Source organism: Phacochoerus africanus, chromosome 10, assembly GCF_016906955.1.
Source record: "Phacochoerus africanus isolate WHEZ1 chromosome 10, ROS_Pafr_v1, whole genome shotgun sequence".
NCBI lineage: Eukaryota > Metazoa > Chordata > Mammalia > Artiodactyla > Suidae > Phacochoerus > Phacochoerus africanus.
Window position 1 is genome coordinate 133,995,848 of NC_062553.1, and position 18,316 is coordinate 134,014,163.

At 45.5% G+C, this 18,316-nt stretch overlaps 1 protein-coding gene across 1 annotated transcript in view; it reads right to left on the reverse strand.

The window, feature by feature from the left end:
* Positions 1 to 8,289: 8,289 nt before the first annotated feature.
* Positions 8,290 to 18,316, reverse strand: part of CDS1 (CDP-diacylglycerol synthase 1) — a 78,783-nt gene continuing 68,756 nt past the window's right edge. The window contains exons 10-13 of the mRNA XM_047798783.1: positions 17,680 to 17,832; positions 16,528 to 16,647; positions 14,238 to 14,341; positions 8,290 to 10,816 (exon numbers count right to left, since the gene is read on the reverse strand). Of these exons, the coding sequence (XP_047654739.1) occupies positions 10,687 to 10,816; positions 14,238 to 14,341; positions 16,528 to 16,647; positions 17,680 to 17,832 (507 nt within the window). The 3' untranslated portion in view covers positions 8,290 to 10,686. The remainder of the gene's footprint in view (positions 10,817 to 14,237; positions 14,342 to 16,527; positions 16,648 to 17,679; positions 17,833 to 18,316) is intronic.

Genomic DNA, 18,316 nt, shown 5'->3' on the forward strand with positions numbered 1-18,316 from the left:
GAGGGACTCCACCCTGTCACATGAGTACCTTGGCTAATTTCTTTTAGTTTTTTGTAGGTGACAGCTCTGTAAGCCGCGTTGCCGAGTCCTGCTGTGAAGCAAGTTCCCATGTGGCTCCAGTGTCTGCGGTCAGGGGACCCGACCTGATAGTCCCCGTCTGGAGCCTGTCTGGGGGTGGCTGCTGCCCTGACCGGCTGGTGGTTATCTTGCCGGTGGAGGGGCTGGGCGTGGGCCTGAGCCCCTAACCTGACCCCTTCCTTGTCCTCAGGGCAGAGGGCGGAGGGTAAGACGACCTAGACTTCGTGCCAGGTCAGGTCACAGGACCGAGGGAGCTCTTCAAATGCCCCGTGTAGGTGGAGGGTCAGATGAGAAGGAGCCTGATCTCTTTCCAGGCTGAGAGGGGTCAGACACAGGGACAGGGACCCGGACCCGCACAATCCCTTCCGCTCCCGCAACAGCCCCTACCGGGAGCGAAGGAGCCGTTTGGGAGGGTCTTTGGAGGCAGGAGGTGGGGTCCCCGACCGTGTATGAGGAGGGGAGAAAGGAGGGGTCAGGATCCAGATTAGGATTGGGAGACACTGAAGAAGCCGAGGCGGGGGAGAGGGGGATTGTGAGCTGGTGGGCGAGCCGGTTCTCCGGGAGGGGAGGACCCCCTGCAGGTCAAAGGACGAGACATCGGAACCAGAGCCGGGAGCTGCGACTCTTCCGAATGAAGAAGGGAAGCGGAGCAAGAAGAACAGAGGGCGGCTCGGGAGCGGAGGGTAAAGAAGGCCCGAACCCAGGGAACCTTGGACCACTTGCCGTGCGTGATGCCGACAAAGGTGAAGGAGGTCATGCAAGATGTTCCCTCAAACGTGCTGTCTGGGGCCATCGGGAGCCACTATCCAATCAGAATTGCGTCCAAGCTGCATTACAAATTTAAAATGCGTGGACCTAACATTTCCTCTTAGGCCAAGAGCATCTCAAGTTTGTAAAAGGCAGCGGAGAGGCGCGTTCCTGCAGGAGTGGGGGGCGTGTTCCCACGATGAGGAGGAAAGAGGGGACTAAGAGGGGACAGAGGGTAGGTAAGGAAGGGACCGCCTTCACTCAGGCCGGGCGTCCCCAAGGTCTGAGTAGTGGACCTGAGAGACAGACAGACAGACAGACAGACAGAGGGAGGATGCACTCTGATGCGGGCATCCCCCAGATCAGAGGAACCGGGGCTGAGGGGCCGTGGGGTCTTCTGACCCAGTGCTAGGGCTTGACTGAGAGGGCCGAGCTCCCATGTGTCAGAGGAGCCAGGGCCCAGTGGCCCTGCTGACAGACGAGCCGGAAAGGGGCAATTACCCACCCAAGAATTGGGAGGCCAGTGTTGGATGCGAAGTGGGTAAGGGGAAGGCGAATTTCCCAGTTTGGCTTTCCTCCCTGGCTGGGCTCAGGTGGATTGGCGGGGAGGTGCCTAGATCAGGGACCCTAACCTGGGTGGCATCAGAGGTTAGCCCAGGATGAGCTGCCCCTGCCTGCTGCTCTCTGGGTTGCAGACCCAGGAGTTTGGGGCACCACTGACCGGCTACCGATTCCTTCTTGGGTTTCGGCATCAAACGTTGGGTTTGTGAGAGAGCAAAGGGCAAGGCCAAGTTGGCAAAGCAAGAGAGACTTACTAAGGCGTCAGAGGGGCACGGGCTGAGCTCACGATGGTGCCAGCCTTGACTGTGAGAAGGCGCTAGGCTCGTAAAGGGTCTGTGACGGGGATCTGGGGCCGGATGGGGTTCATGGAACTTGAACAATGAAGGAGGAGGAGGGAGGTTGAGGGAGGGGTAGGGGGTTGAATCCCACGACAGAGGGCAGTTGATCTTTACGGTTAATCTACGCAGGCAGTTGTTTTCCGCAGGCCATTGCTTCTTGCTGCCCAGTCGGAGCATCCACAGTCCTGGAGAGGACTGTCCCCAGCAGGTCTCTGCATTCGGCGGGGGAGGCCGTCTGTCTCCATCCTCCTGGGAACCTGTCCGATACGCTGTTGGATTTGGTTGGCTAAAATTTTGTTGAGAATTATTGTGTCTATATTCCTCAAAGATATTGACCTATAATTTTTTTTTTTTGGGGGGGGTAGTATCTCTGCCTGGTTTTGGTATTAGGGTGATGGTGGCTTCATAGAATGTCTTTGGGATTATTCCTTCTTCAACTTTTGGAAATGTTTAAGAAGGATGGGTTTAAGTTCTTCTTTGTCTGTTTGGTAGAATGTGAAGCCATCTGGTCCTGGACATTTGTAGGGAGGGTTTTTATTACATATTCAGTTGCATTTCTAGTGATTGGGCTGTTCAGTTGATCTGTTTCTTCTTGATTCTGTTTTTGGCAGGCTATAAGCCTCTAGAAAGTTGTCCGTTTCTTCTAGGTGATCAAATTTGTCGGCATGTAATTGTTCATAGTATTCTCTTACGGTTTTTTGTATTTCTGCAGTATCTGTTGAGATTTTTCCTTTTTCATCTCCTATTTTATTTGGGTGTTTTCTCTCCTGTCCTTGGTGAGTCTGGCCAGATGTTGGTCAGTTTTGTTTACCTTTTCAAATAACCAGCTATTGGTTTTACTTATTTTTTTCTATTGTTTTTTGAATCTCTATTTTATTGATTTCCGCTCTGATTTTTATGATTTCTTTCCTTCTGCTGACTTTAGATTTTGTTTGTTCTTCTTCTAATTCCTTTAGGTGGCAGGTTAGGTTGTTCATCTGAGATTTTTCTTCTTTTCTGAGGAAGGCCTCTGTTGCTATGAACTTCCCTCTAAGAAGTGCTTTGGGGGCATCTCCTAGATTTTGAATGGTTGTGTTTTCATTAACATTTGTCTCAAGGGATTTTTTAATTTCCCTTTTGATTTCCTTTCTGACCCATTGTTTTTTCAGTAGCACGTTGTTTAGTTTCCATGTAGGCAAATTTTTTTTTTCATTTCTTTTCCTGTGGTTGTTGATTTCTAGTTTCATGCCATTGTGGTCCGAGAAGATACTGGAAGTGGTGTCTATACTCTTCAATTTGTTGAAGTTATTTTTGTGCCCCAGTATGTGGTCACTTCTTGAGAATGTTCCAGGTACACTTGAAAAGAATGTCTATTTTCAATTTTTTTAGATTGAATGTCCTGAAAATGTGAATTAAATCTAATTTTCCTATTGTGTTATTCAGTATCTCGGTTGCCTTACTGATTTTCTGTCTAGAGGACTTTTCCAGTGATATGAGTGGGGTGTTAAAGTCTCCCACTATTATTGTATTCCCATCAACTCCTTTTATGTCTGTTAGTATTTTCTTCATGTATTTGGTTGCTCCTATATTAGGGGCATATGTATTAATAATTGTAATATTCTCTTTGTAAAATTAATCCTTTTATCATTAAATAGTGTCCCTCTTTTTCTTTCTTTTTGGCTTTCATTTTAAGGTCTATTTTGTCTGATACGAGTATTGCAACTCCTGCTTTCCCATCTTTTCCATTGGCATGAAATGTATTTTTCCATCCCTCACTTTCAGTTTATATGTGTCCTTTGCTCTAAGGTGAGTCTCTTTTAGGCAGCATATTGTCAGCTCTTGTTTTTTTTGGTTTTTTTTTTGTTTTTGTCTGGTATGCCCTCTATGTCTTTTGATTGGAGCTTTCAGATCATTGATATTTAAGGTAAGATTGATAAATATGTACTTATTACAATTTTAAACCTTATTTTCCAGTTGATTCTGTTTCTCCTTTTTTTCTTTTTTTGGTTGGATGATTTCATTTTATTTTATGTTCTCTTTTTAGTTTTTACGAATGTATTGTTTGGTTTTGATTGGTGGTTGCCCAGTTTTTCAAGTATATTAACCCCTTCTTATATCTGCTTGCTTTAGCCTGATAGACATACAGATTCAAACACATTCTAAAAAAAAAAAAAAAAAAAAAAAGAAAGTCGAGATTTTCTTACTTTCCTTCCCCAAATTTTATGATTTTTGATGTCTTTTTTTGGGAGGGGAGCACATATGAAGCATATGGAAGGTCCCAAGCTAGGGGTCAAATTGGAGCTGACAGCCTACACCATAGCCATAGCAACACAAGATCTGAGCCACATCTGTGACCTACACCACAGCTCACAGCAAGGCTGGATCCTTAACCCACTGAACAAGGTCAGGGATCAAACTTGCATCCTCATGGATACCAGCTGGGTTCTTAACCCACTGAACCATCTTTATGTTTAGCCTTTTGCTGTTGTGTTTACTGTCACTTTTACAATAGGGTTGGGGTTTTTTTTTGGGGGGGTTTGCTGTTGTTCTTTCCTTTTAGATGTGTATACTGGCTTATTTAAGTGATTATTTTCCAATTGTGATATCCTCCATCCTATTCCTTCTTCTTTTTTATTTACTGGATCACTTTTAGTATTTATTTTGGAATGGGTTTAGTATTACTGTACTCTTTTAATTTTTGTTTGTTGGAGAAATTCTTTATTTCTTATATTTTAAATGATACTCTTGCTGGGTGGAGTATTCTAGGCTACAAATTTTTCCCTTTTAGAACTCTGAATATATCTTGCCACCCTCTTCTGGCCTGTAGTGTTGCTGTAGAGAAATCAGCTGATAGCCTTATGGGGGTTTCTTTATAATTCACACTTTTTCTCTTGCTGCCTTTACAATCCTCTTTAACTTTTGCCATCTTTATTATATGTCTTGGTATGCACTTCTTGTGTGCAACTTGTTTGGGGCCCTCTGTGCTTCTATATCTTGATATCTGCTTCCTTAGATTTGTAAAGTTTTCAGTCATATAATTTCTTCAATTTTCAGTCCCCTTTTCTTTTTCTTCTCCTTCTGGGATCCGTATCATGCGTAGATTAGCCTGCTTTATATTGTTATATTGTTTTCATAGTTTTTCATTTCGTTTTCTGCCTGCTGTCCTGATTGGGTGATTTCCCTTATTCTACCTTCCAAGTCACTAATTTCTTCCTCTGCATGATTCCTTCTGCTCTTCAGTGCCTTTAACTCAGCTTACATCTCTGCAAATGAATTTTCTAATTATTCTTGGCTCCTCATGTTTTCTAGTTCCTTTCTAAAGTAATAGGCTTTACTGTTCGCATCCACTCTTAGCTCCTTCGCATTTGCTCAGTATTTCCACTGTCTCCTTTTTGAACTCGGTGTCCGTTAGACGGCAGAGGTCTGTTTCATTGTTTGCTCCTTCAGGTGAATACTTCTGTCCTTTTAACTAGGAAAGGTTCCTGAGCATTTTCATTTGGCCTGTATTTCTCTTCTGCTATGAGTTTAGGGAAAACAACGACTGCAGTCTTGGGGGGCGCTGTTTAAATGCGAGGGCACCTCTGGGTATTTTGTGAGGGCTTACTACTTATTTGGGGGTGAGGGCTGCCTTTCTGGCTGCTTGCTGCTGCATGCCTCAATGTGTGTGGGCTGTTATCCCCTTGGATAGTGTCCTCCGTGTGCTTCCAGGTAGATGGAGGCGAAGGGCAGTGAAAGTAGCCAGTGCCAGGGTGCTTGGCCCTTGACAGTGACAAGGACCTGTGGGAAGGTGGTGCAGGCTGCTCCTAGTTGCAGGGCCCTGGGAAGTGGCAGTGCCCAGAGCACCTGGCAGTGGCAGTGACAGGGCGTGTGCATTCCTAGGGGAGTGAGCGCAACAACGGGTGGTGCTTGGTTGCAGTGCCCTCCTCTGTGGTGCCCTCTGAGGGACGGAGACCTTAGGTGTTGCCTGAACACAGACCCCTTGGGGTGGGGGGTCCTGCCCACCTCTAGAGTCAGCGCTAACTGGGGGTTTGCCTTCACAGGCTGTGGACTATACAAGAGGCATCCCATTGTGCTTAGCACATGCCAGGGGTGCTGCCATCCACAGCCGGTGCAAGAGGTGCCTCATGGCCTGTGACCCTGCCTTCTTCTTCGTCTTCTTTTTTTTTTTTGTCTTTTTGTCTTTTTGCCATTTCTAAGGCTGCTTCTGCAGCACATGGAGGTTCCCAGGCTAGGGGTCTAATTGGAGCTGTAGCCACAGGCCTACACCACAGCCACAGCAACACCAAATCCGAGTCACATCTGCAACCTACACCACAGCTCATGGCAAAGCCAGATCCTTAACCCACTGAGCAAGGCCAGGGATCGAACCTGCAACCTCACGGTTCCTAATCGGATTCGTTAACCACCAAGCCACGACGGGAACTCCTGGCCCTGCCTTCTGAGAGACCACACGTGCAGAGAGAAAGATATTGCCGTGGTGATCCACCCCTCCTCCTGCCCTTCCTGACAGTGGCCACTTGCTTCTCCTGTGGGGCCCAGACCTCCTCCTGGCTGCCGCTGGCCGTGGGGCACCACTCCCGAGCCCCTCAGGCGGTCTCCACGCAGCCAGCCCTAGTCCTCTGCCTGGACCCGACCTCCTGAGCCCGAGTCTCAGCACCCAGCCCCCTTCTGCACGTCTCAGGAGGTGCTGTCCTGGGAGGTGGTGCTGCTGGTCTGAACGGATCTCTGCTTTGTCCTCCTCAGTCCAGCTTCTGTGCTTTTCTCCGAGGCGTTGAGGTCCCTCTGCCTCAGCTGATCTACCCATCAGGCAGCTTCCCAGGGCAGGGGTTCATCTTCTCTTTCGCAGCTTCCCCCTCAGGAGTGCTGGTCCTGTCCCAATGCCTTTCTTGTTCTTCTACTCGGTTATACGGAAGGTTTTTTGCCCTTTTTGGAGGGTTAGGGTCCTCGCCAGCGTTCAGGAGATGTTCTATGTGAATCATTCTACATGTAGATGGGTTATTTGTTTTGTTTTTTGATGTGTGTGGGAGACGATGCTCTCACCACTCTGACTCCTCGGCCGTCTTGATCCTGTGTCTCAGCTCCTTTTGGAAACTTACTTTTTCATCGTCAGATAACAGTCCATTCATCAGCCCTTACTAAATGTCTCTCCTGGTAATCTGATGACTCAAGAATGTTCTCCCCTTTTCCACAGGAAAAAGAAGACAGTGGGATTAAGGTAGGACAGGCTTTTGATTTGGGTTGAATTGTCTAGATCTGTTTATTTGCAGCCTCTACATGCATGTGTCCAATGAGAACCTGCCCCTCAAGGAGTGAGTTTTAAACTCTAAGTCTCAGGAGCCCGTGGCAAGCTCTGGCTGTGTCCCCTGCAGGACAGATGGCTCCTCCATGGTGATGGGAGTGGTGGTGTCCATTCAAGGAACACTTCCATTAATGCTGCCTAAATCCAGTGTGACCCGAGATGAGGTTCCCCTTCTGTTCCGTCCTACCAAACCATTACTTCCCACAGGAGATGGGCGAGAGGAGACGAGCAGACAGGGATAAGGAAGGAAATGAAGGATTCTGCTAATCAGGTCGTCTCTGCTGGGCGCAACTCAAGGGACATTCATGTGAGTTTTCACTTAAAACAACCCTAGGAACTAAGAATACCAAAATCTTAGAGCCACACAACATGGACCCTGGGATGACTGTGGAGGGGCTGTCTAGAACACATGAATGAGAATGTGCACAGCTGAGCCTTCGGCCTCCAAACCATTCACTCATTTGTTCAGACGTTTGAGGACCTGGGGAGTGCTGGCACTGACTGAGCCAGGCACTGGGACCATGACAGCCAATCAACACAGACACCACTGCATATCCGTGTAGCTTAAAGCGCTAGTGACGACTGGATCAGAGATTCACAAAAGTAAGTAAACTGAAGGGTCCTGGAGGGATTCAGTATTCTATTAAGAGGATATCACCTCTTTTTTCTTCTTTTTCTTTCTTTCTTTTTTTTTTTTTGATTGTGCCTCTGGCACATGGAAGGTCCTGGGCCAGGGACTGAACCTGCACCACAGCAGCAACCCAAGCCACTGCAGTGACATCAGATCTTTAACCCACTGGGCCACAAGGGAACTCCCAAGAGGACATCACTTCTTGACAGATAGACATGTTCAGTAATCATCAGAACTTATTCTCAGCCCTGAAGACGTCATTGCAGGTTGGTGATGGAATATACAGTATACAATATTTCTGTATTTGTCATCATCTTGTAAACACTAGTTGAATGAATGAACATTTCTTCTGCAAAGAGAAAATGACACAGCGAAGTCGAAATGTGATTTGTTTCCCTTTTATTTTCCTGTCTCAGTTTCAGAAACAGACTCAGAGAACTGATTGACACATATCAGAAGCCATCTCCTAGACACATACAGTGTGTGTGTGTGTGTGTGTGTGTGTATATATATATATATATATATATATATATATATATATATATATACACTGTCTCTTCTTTTATAATCTCTTCTTCTTTTCCCATGAACAAAGTGATACTTTGTTCAAACCAAATTATAAACAAAGAGATACTGTAAATGAAAACAAAAGAGCGTGTGGGTGTGGTCTTTTTATTCTCAGACAGTAAATGTACACACACCATCACCAGGGGAAAAGCACTGAGAAAACAAGTGTACTACGAATAACCGTCACTGTAAAGGAAGTCCCTAGTCTTTCATTCCTCTGCCGTCACCTTGCTACACTGAAATTTAAGCCCTCTTCACAGAGCAAATATAAAAGTGATCAAAGGGGTTTATGGCAATCTTTGCTAAAGTATATTCTTGCCAAAATATATTCTATTTTAATTTACATGCTATAAAAGTACACTAAAAAGGTCAATCTTCAGAGTTCTGTTAAAACGAAGAATTTACTTTTTTACACATAGAATGTACACCCAACTCTAAAAGTGTATTTGAGGATAGCTATTACGGTGGCCCCAAATAGTTCTAGCTTCAAATTTTGTTTATATTATTGATTTTATAATACATGTATTCAGTAATGCTCTCATAATTCTATATTGCAGTGCCTCACTGTACCACTTTAAAGAAAAATGCAGAGAGAACTGCACATCTCTGAGAAGTTCTTATTGTGCAAATCACCAAGTCTCCCACATAAGTTCCTGCTAGAAAATTTTCATTTTACTTTTTAAACTTTGGTAAGTAGATTCTTTTATGATTGACACGTGGCGCTTTTAATGAGGTGAGTAAAAATGAGCGAGGTTGAAAATTAACTTGAATGTAGTGCGATTTTAAAAGCGATCACTCCCTTCCGTGGTAACAGCTCCAATGCCACTTCTGGGTTTTGGAATAGTGTGAAGTAACGCTGACCGAACACACCCAGCGGGGATGAACTACGCCAGCCGAGAAATCAGGCTCTTGGGACGGAGTTTCACTGTATCTACCACAATCAGGCTACTGGTTACAGACGACATCTGGGGAACCAGGCACAGCTGCAATCCTGTCATTTTAAATAGAGTAGGAGAACAGAAATACGAAATAACTGAAGTCTGTTTCGGATTTAAATGAAAATATTTACTCCTTTCATTAGCAAATCATTCTTAAAATATCTCGGTTTCTCCTCTCCAAACATTTAGTCACGGAGCCCTGGGCGATTTTGGAAGGTTTTCGGGCTGACTGTTCCGTACAATAAATACGGCTGCAGAGAGCTCAGGGCAACAGGAGCTCATTCATAACCACTGACAAGGAATTTATTCTCATCTGGTTACAGGGTCCAGTCCACCAACGGAAAGGTCTGGCATTTGTGTGCTTTTTGTTCTTGGTGGAAATCACTTCTGCTTGATTTTCATCATTGGAAGAAAAAAACGCCGTATCAGCGGACGGCTTCAGCTTGGGGACAGGATGTGAAAGAGGCGAGTGACGACGATTAACTGCTACCATGGGTTTCATCCGGGGTTTTGCTTCCAGGCAGATCCTGCGTCTTCCCCCGTGACTGTCCAGAGGGCTGCGCGGGAAGCAGGAGGCAGGGGCCCGGGACACAGGCGGGCAGGGCCTCATCCAGGGATGGGGCGCTCTTGCTCAGCACCTGCCCCCCACCCGTACCCACGACCCTCGATGCTGATCTTACACGTCCACGGCCACAGAACTCAGGGGAACCGGCTCACAGCGAGACAACTGCAGAGAAGCCAATGGAGAGGGGAGGTGGCTGTGCTTCTGTCACCGTCCAACGCTGCCTCCTGAGAGCATCGGGGGTGGGGGGGGGGGCGGCTGGCCATCAGGTTCCTCGGGGCGGAATTCTCCTTTCTCTTGAAAAGTTTCTGCGAAGGTCATGTTTTTCCAAAGAAGACTCGGATGTCTGCCCTTTCTCCAAACCAAGGATGGTAGAGATTTCTGCCTCTTGCTCTTGAATTTCAAACCTACCAAAAGTGGAATGTTTTTCCCCTGGCAACGGACTACCTCTTTCTTTTAAAAAGTGGATAATCTTTCTCTTTTGGAGCCAACTCAGTCCTTCAGAAAAGACTCCAGCCTGCAAGAGGAGGAAGTGCAGGAGAACGAACTTCCTGTTGTGCCTTACATAAAACATTTTGTTGAAATGAAGAGCAGCTCCAAGTATAAAAGTAAATATTTGTGCAAAGGGCACCCTGCCAGGTGCAGCCTCAAGAGGGCTTCGATGTACTCACTTTAGAGTGTCTGACTCTTTAAAACACAAGTCTTTTAAGTGGTGAAAACTAGCAAGTAATGGGAAGGAAGTTAACATTGGAAAATACACTTTAGAAAAAGTACAGGATATTTTGCCGGCAATTTGCTACTTATTTTCATAACTTAGATCAAGTAAGTGTTAAATATTCACAGTAATTTCAGAGAAGAAACATTCATGTCTGTAAAAATTCAATCTATTGCATTTTCAACCATGTTTCTGTACAACTACAAAATGTCATCTGTCAGTGCCTTTCTGTGCAATTCTTTATTGTCAGTCCTTCTCTCTCTGGGTCCAGTTATACCTTCAAGGTTGGCTGTAGGATTCCTTTCTCAATGAGATGAATCTTCAGCGTTTTATATATATTTAACTGCTGTTCTGGCTGAAGCACCAACAACTGCTGCAGCACTTTGCTGGGATTTGGACCCCTGATAACAGAGCAGAAAAGACAAAAGTTGATACTATTTGAAGTGAGCTAAAGGAAGCATATGCTGGTAATTTAAATTAAGCCAGGCCTTTAGGTGCAGAGCAGCAACCTTTACAGAACTGAAACTGCTCTTGCTCAGCGTTCACTTTAATGCTCAGTGTTCATGGCAAAGGGAGGGGAAAAGAAATCACATTGTCTGTGCTGGGAGGCGCGCGGTCTAGACGTGGAAAGAATGCACCAACACAGAAGACAGGAACAACGCGAGGCAATGTGGGGAGTGCAGACCGAGTCCCCAGAAATTCTCCAAAGGGCAACCTGAGTCCGCGGTGAGGAGCAGTAACATCCCGAGATGGGACCAGACGCACAACCATGCTGTACAAGCCGGAGCAAGAGTCCCAGGGATGAGGATAAACCAAGGAGAACATGGACATGTCATGATTTTAGCTTCAAAGAAACATCAGACCATGGTAGGGGCTGTGTTGAGGAAATACCCTCGGGACCTCTGTGCCAGAGACAGGACACAGGTCCTGAGCCCAGCGCTGTCGCCGGGACCCGGGACTTGCAGTGGGAGAGCGTGATGGAGGAAGGTCTCAGGTAAACCCCAGCAGAGGAGATGGAAGAGAAGTGGCTCTGCTCGAGCTTTGGGAGGACAGAGCAGTGGAGCGGAGGACAAGAGCCCAGATGGCAGGTGCGTATCCGCCATCCACTGGGCAGTGGCAGTGCGCTCAGCAGGTGTCCCGGCAGCCCGGGCAGGGCCTCTAGCGGCTCCCTCTGGGGAGGCCCTTCCCTCCGCGCCCTCTTACAGCACACTCGGGGTCAGGAAGCTCTCCCTGTGGTGTAGGCTGGCAGCAGTAGCTCTGATTTGACCCTCAGCCTGGGAACCTCCACATGCCGCAGGTGCAGCCCTACGAGGCAGGAAAAAAAGAAAGAAAAAAAGAACTGTTTGCAACAGAGTGATATCACAATGAAAAACTCTGATTTAAAAAACTGCACAGTAGCGTGGATTAGCCATCCCCTGGGTCACCTTCATGCATGTGGCTCAAGGCATTGGCCAAAAAAAAGGCAGCCATATGTCTCTCACAGGCACAGTCTACCCAAGTCAGGACACATCTTGACTTACATTTCATCACAAGATTCTTCAGCAGCTTCATAATATAAACCTAGAGTGGGGCCCGCAGAGAAAAGAAAGGCTGTTCTAGCAAGTTCAGCTAAATGCAAAAGTATGTCAGCAGGTGCTCCCAGGTGCACACTGGCTCTGGCACTGTATTTCTAATAGTCTGAATATTTGCTTTCAAATGGAGGACAATATGGCTCAACAGGACTTTTCCCTACGGAGAGAAAAGCGGATTTGACCACTAATTCCTAATATTCGAATATATCAGTAAGTAGATAATATATAATTAAAACACAAAGATTGTCAATTGGGTTAATAAAAAACAAAATCTAGCTATATGCCTGTGAGAAAAGAGAAGCACACTTTAAATATAAGGAAAAAGGAATGCCAAAAAAAAAAAGAGACAAAAGAAATATGATGCAAATACTAATCAAAATCAGATTGGTACAGCCATACTTACATTAAAAAAATAGGCTTTAAACAAGTGGCATATAAAGATTATATGATATAATATTATATAATGACATTAGCAGTGATTCAATGGGGAGTCGCGAGAGTCCTAAGTGTGTACCCTGGTACAGCCTCGACACATATCAACCAAAAACTGACAGAACCGAAAACAGGAGTAGCTGAATTCAAAATCATAGTGGGAGATTCTGAAAAAAGCTCTCTTCAAAACTGACAGAAAAACACCCACCAAAAAAATCAGTACCGAAAATTTAGCCAACCTTCACCTGACTGAGAGAACACCACCAGTCCTGAAACGCACAACATCTATTTGTGTTATGGGCACACAGAATGTGCATTTAAACAGATAATACGCTGGGGCACAAGTCTCAACATATATGAAACACCCAAATAATAAAGGGTATGTTTTCTGACATAGTGGAATTAGAACAAAAATCAAGAGAGGAAGGAGAATGAGAAAAGCTCCCTTTGTTTGGAAGCAAATAATCCCATGTCCAAGATGGGATAATCCTGGAAAATCAGAAAATATTTGTAATTGGATAATAAAAATACAAACATAACAAACAGGTAGGGTGAGAGTATTTGAAAAGAACCCTCAAAAAGCAGTAGTTAAAAGGAAACGTATAGTGTGAGGTGAAATATACGAGGCGAGAAGGCTGCAGATCATAATCTAAGCTTTATCTCAAAACGCTCGAGAAGGAACAGCACACCGAACCTAAAGAAAGATAAAGGAGTGAAAGAGGAGAGAGGACACCGGTGAAGCAGCAAATACACAACAGAGAAAGTCAGCAAAGCCAGAACGTGAGTCTTTGAAACAGATAAGTGAAACAGACACACTCCCCTAACAAGACTGCCCAAGGAAAATGAAAGTCCATACAAAAATCCTCACATTTCTACCGTGAATATTCAACATGTATACTCAGGGACCTTAAATATGAGTTTTAATCCAAATAACTCGGAAGGACCTACATATTTTCTAGGCTCGGGCACTCCCAGAGACCACGGCAAATACAGGGAACGTGCGGTCAACTCTCAGACCCCAAACTGGCATTTTAGGGAAAATCCAAACGTTAGAGTTTAATACGGAGACTACCCATCTGTGTAAAAGAGCAATGCCCTCCCATCGCTGCACCTACCTCTCCACCCCCGCCCCCAACACACACACACACACACACACACACACACACACACTCTCTCTCTCTCTCTCTCTCTCTCTCTCTCTCTCTCTCTCAGAATCCCTGACCTGCTTCATTTTCCTCCGCGGCGCCTACACCACTGAACGGGCTATACTTCTTGGTTTATTGCCCACCTCTGCCCCTTCTCCCTCCAACTCCCCAGTAAGAACATAAGCTCCGAGGACAGGGGCTTGGTTTGTTTTCTGCTCTGCTCTATCTGTGCCCAGAACATTCCCCGACATGTAACAGGGATGCGAGCAGTAACGGGTGGACTGGGCGGATCAGCACGTCCTCCCCCTTTTGGACTCTTAGGATTCACTGTCCCCACAGTGTCCACGGCTGAGAAGTTACACCACCTGATGTCCCCAATCCAGCACCTCTCATTACTCACATGAACTGAATTTTGACTCGGCCCTGTTAGGGACGATGACATATAACATGGACTGTGACATATACTATTTTTTTAAGTTGTTCAAATGTAAGGCAGCTAATGAACATTTAATCATATTGCTCAAGGCCTCTGCCACACAACTGCAGGAGCCACCACTCCCCCGGATTTCACAGAGGACCAGTGACAGAAAAAGGAACTAATTCAAACTAGTATCTATGGAAATGAGAACTCAAAGAAATCGAACGGAACATTTTTTAAAAGTCTGAACACGTACCGTATAAAACTTGTGATGTACACGTGCACAAAAGTCGCCATCAAATACTGACAATCAAATCGGTCCATTATTCCGCCATGGCCAGGAATGGTGTTCGCAAAATCCTTCAGGAAAAAAACACACACAGTAGCAAGTTTTCCAAAAAAAATTCCTATCTGTCAGTGTCTACTTGGCATCATGGATGCCAAGGAAAATGCCTTACCACTGGATTTTCCCACTTAGTACAAACTTACTGGAATAAGACCAATAGATTAAAACCACATCTTTAGAATACGACTGTAAATGATTCCTGAATTAACTGACCCACATCTCTGAAATAACATGAATTAAATATTACCTATAATCTTTTGGTTAATGAAACTTTTTCTGAATCAAAAATGCCATCAGCTACTATTAATCGAATAGCCTGCCCTTCTGTCTAAATCAGATACTCTTGGGGGAGCTCTTCTAGTGCTGGGGACAGACATACAACCGGTTCTAGCTCATGCTCATCCTAATAGTTCTTAACTCTGAAATAAATATTTCACTGCTATGATCAATATTTCCTGTTTTTAGTCTTGGGGGAAAAAGAAAATCAACATCCACAGTGCACCTGGGACACAGGAGTCCAGTGAATGGCCCAACTGAGGGGATGGGTAGGGAGCCCCTGCACACTGACCCTGTACAGATGACCCCCATGTTTGGTGTCCAGGGAATGGAAAGGATTAGTTGCTTGTCTAGTCTACACCGCAACCGGCAATTTCTAAAAGGCTGTAGCAGTTATACCTTCACTTCAGCGTGATAGGAAATTTCACATTAACCAAGAAACCCTGGAGGGGAGACCATGAAAGAAAATCCCAGTCTAAACAGAACACTTCCGGCGTTCCCAGCATGGCTCGGTGACTAATGAACCTGACTAGTATCCATGAGGATGTGGGTTCGATCCCTGGCCTCGCTCAGTGGGTTAAGGATCCCGCGTGGCTGTGGCTGTGGTACAGGCTGGCGGCTGCAGCTCCGAATGGACCCCTAGCCTGGACACTTCCACGTGCCAAGGGTGAGGCCCTAGAAAAGGCAAAAATAAATAAATAAACACAACACTTCTCTGTTTAAAACAATGATCGAAAAGTTCTTTGCTTAACTTTTCCCAGCACATTCCCTTCCTTCTCTTTCCTACTAACCCGCAAGCACGAGAGTCCTGGTAAGTGAATCCTGCTCTGCTGTTGGCAGCCTTTACAGGACTCTCGTCTCGCAGCTCTTGCCGTGGCTAGAGCTCTCTCTGTGGATGGATGTGTATTCTCTCTCCTGGCAGGTGGCAGGCATCCTGACAACAGGGACCACAGTTTCTGTTTACTGTGCTCCACCCAAGGCAGCATCTTCCCCACGGCAAGGGCTCATTGAGTTCGTGTATTTACTTCCCTGGCCTCTGGGGCCCTTCATGATCCGGCCCCAACACCTTCTGGGGTCTGATCTCCTACTCTCTACTGGAGCCGCGCTGGTCCTGTCCCGCTTCCACTGGCTCAGCTCTTCTACTCCTTTGCACTTGCGAGAACCCCCTTCCTTCAGTTTCCCTGCAGGACTCATTCTCCTCCTTTTCTCAGATCTCTGTGCAAATGCCATCTCCTCAGGGAGGCCTGCCCTGATCACCCACCTTAGGAAGCCACTGTAACTCCTAATGGCACAGCACTCAATCTTAGCTGAAGCCACGTGAGGACAGCTGAAACAGGGCAAATATGTCATAGTTGTCCCACAGACCAGATCCAGCCCACTGCCTGCTTTTTATAACTTGTATTCAAATCCAGCCAGACCCATTCACCGACATATTGTCCACAGGGCTCTGACACTGCAGTGGAAGAGTCGGGGGCTGAGTAGTTGGCAATATTGCCGCTATTAACCTACGACCTGGCCCTGATCTAGTAGAACGGACAGTTACACACCCAAAGACTCTCTTACACGTCCCTCCATATGAGACTGTGACAGGGCATTAAACTGAAGACAAGTCCCGGCTGGTTTCTTGAGGGAGCACCTAGAGGACCAAGAATCTCTATCTGTCCCAACGTTCAGTGGCACATGCCATTTCTAGAAAAGAGGCTGGCACAACACTTTAAAATGTCATCACATGGCACAACCAAAACCTAACAAGAACGGACCTACTCAAATAAGCCAGGAAGCATTTCTGTGAGGCTGAAACAAATAGGATGGAAAAGTTTTTGCCCAAAGGCTTAATGCAGACCAACAGGGAACCAAACTCCAGCTAAGCTCCATTCTGTAATTTACATTCCGCAGTGCTGTAACAAAGACTCTAAATACACACCTTGATTTTGAAAGCTCTTTTGAAGCCGCTGGCAAAGAAGCCTCCAAATGGGCCAATCAAAGATGCAAACGTGGAAAGAGCGATGCTGTGTATCTGGAAAGGATACAAGCTCACAGCTTCCTGAAGAGGAAGAAAAGGGGGGGTCAACTGCATGGAAACTGGTTGCGTGCCAGCCCCACGAAGAACCACGATATAAACAAGTCAAAGTATGTGCCATATTTTTGTTAATTTCAAATGTTCAGACACCTCTGCTTATTGAGCCAGCAACCCCATTCCCTCTGCAAACAGACTGAAAGCGCCTGGCATGCCAAAATCTGAGAGTTCTTCTAGAAACTTCCACACCACTTGAGTTGTAGGCTTACCAAGAATCAGCTGAGTGGATTTCTGAAATTGTTTTTTTACCAGTAGGACTTTGTTTTTGGGAATTAAGTAATGTATTTTGTATTTATATTTCACTTTAATTTTATATGACAAAATGAGGGAGAATTGGTCTTTCTCTTAAAATTAAGTTAAATGCTATGGAAACACTGGAAGATAAAATGCTTTAAAAGAATACCCAAATGAGCATCTGCAAGATGATTATAAAGCAAAAAAAGTGTGGGGGGGGGGGGTTCAGAAAAAGTGAGAATTCTGCAGTCAAATTGTTCTGTAAATTCTTAGTTCTTACTTCATCTTTTTTTTTTGCACCACGACAGGAACTCTGGAAACTGATTCTTAGAAAAAGCTTTTGGTACTAGCAAAAAGTCCCCTAAAAATCAAGGAGTTTTTGAGCTGGTGAATTTTAATCATTTTAAATTGAGTCAATTTATAGGTACCACTTTGACATGAAACGTATTATAACTCATTCAATGTGCCGAAACCTATGGGTTATTGAAAAATGTTTTCAAGACAAAGATAAATTCCTGCCAGTATTCAAGCCATGAGGCAAGTAAGTTTCTAATAGACAAGGGGTTTGTGACAGTGGTATTCCTTTAATGCTTAAGAAAGGGACATCAAAAGGGGACGAAAATGTGATTGATGCTAAGCAGAGAGACCACTTCTGCCTTATAGAGTTACCAATGCTGCAAAAATCAATTTCTCATAAAAATCTTAAGTCTTACTTTTAAATGAAGCTTCGTCTCTGGGATGGAGGCTCCTTTCCCTGGATCTTACCTGTCTTAACACGGCCTTCAGCGAGGGAGGCAGTGAGTAGCTCTGAAGCTGGAAAAGTTCTGAGGGTTCACATTCTGTAACGAAGGAGTTGATGTCACTGCGATATTCCACTGGGCAGACAAAGTACTGGTATTTGGATAACACGTAGGCGGCCTAGATCGCAAAGCAAGCATTCATGAAACAGTGAACGAAAAATCACATAGAAATAAATTTCTTTAGAAATAGATACATGTTATATGGAGTTCCTGTCGTGGCTCCGTGGTTAGCGAATCTGACTAGGAACCATGAGGTTGTGGGTGCGATCCCTGGCCTTGCTCAGTGGGTTAAGGATCCGGCGTTGCCCTGAGCTGTGGTGTAGGTCACAGGTGCTGCTCAGATCCGGCGTTGCTGTGGCTGTGGTGTAGGCCAGTGGCTACAGCTCTGATTAGACCCCTAGCCTGGGAAGCTCCGGATGCCGCAGGAGCGGTCCTAGAAAAGGCAAAAAGACAAAAACAAACAAACAAAATATATATATACACACACACACACGTGTTATATGTCAGAGAGGCCAGAAACAGAATACCAAATCTGCTATGTATTTTCAAAGTGAAATAATCATAACTGAAGCCATAAGACTTTGAAAAGCCATTAGGAGACA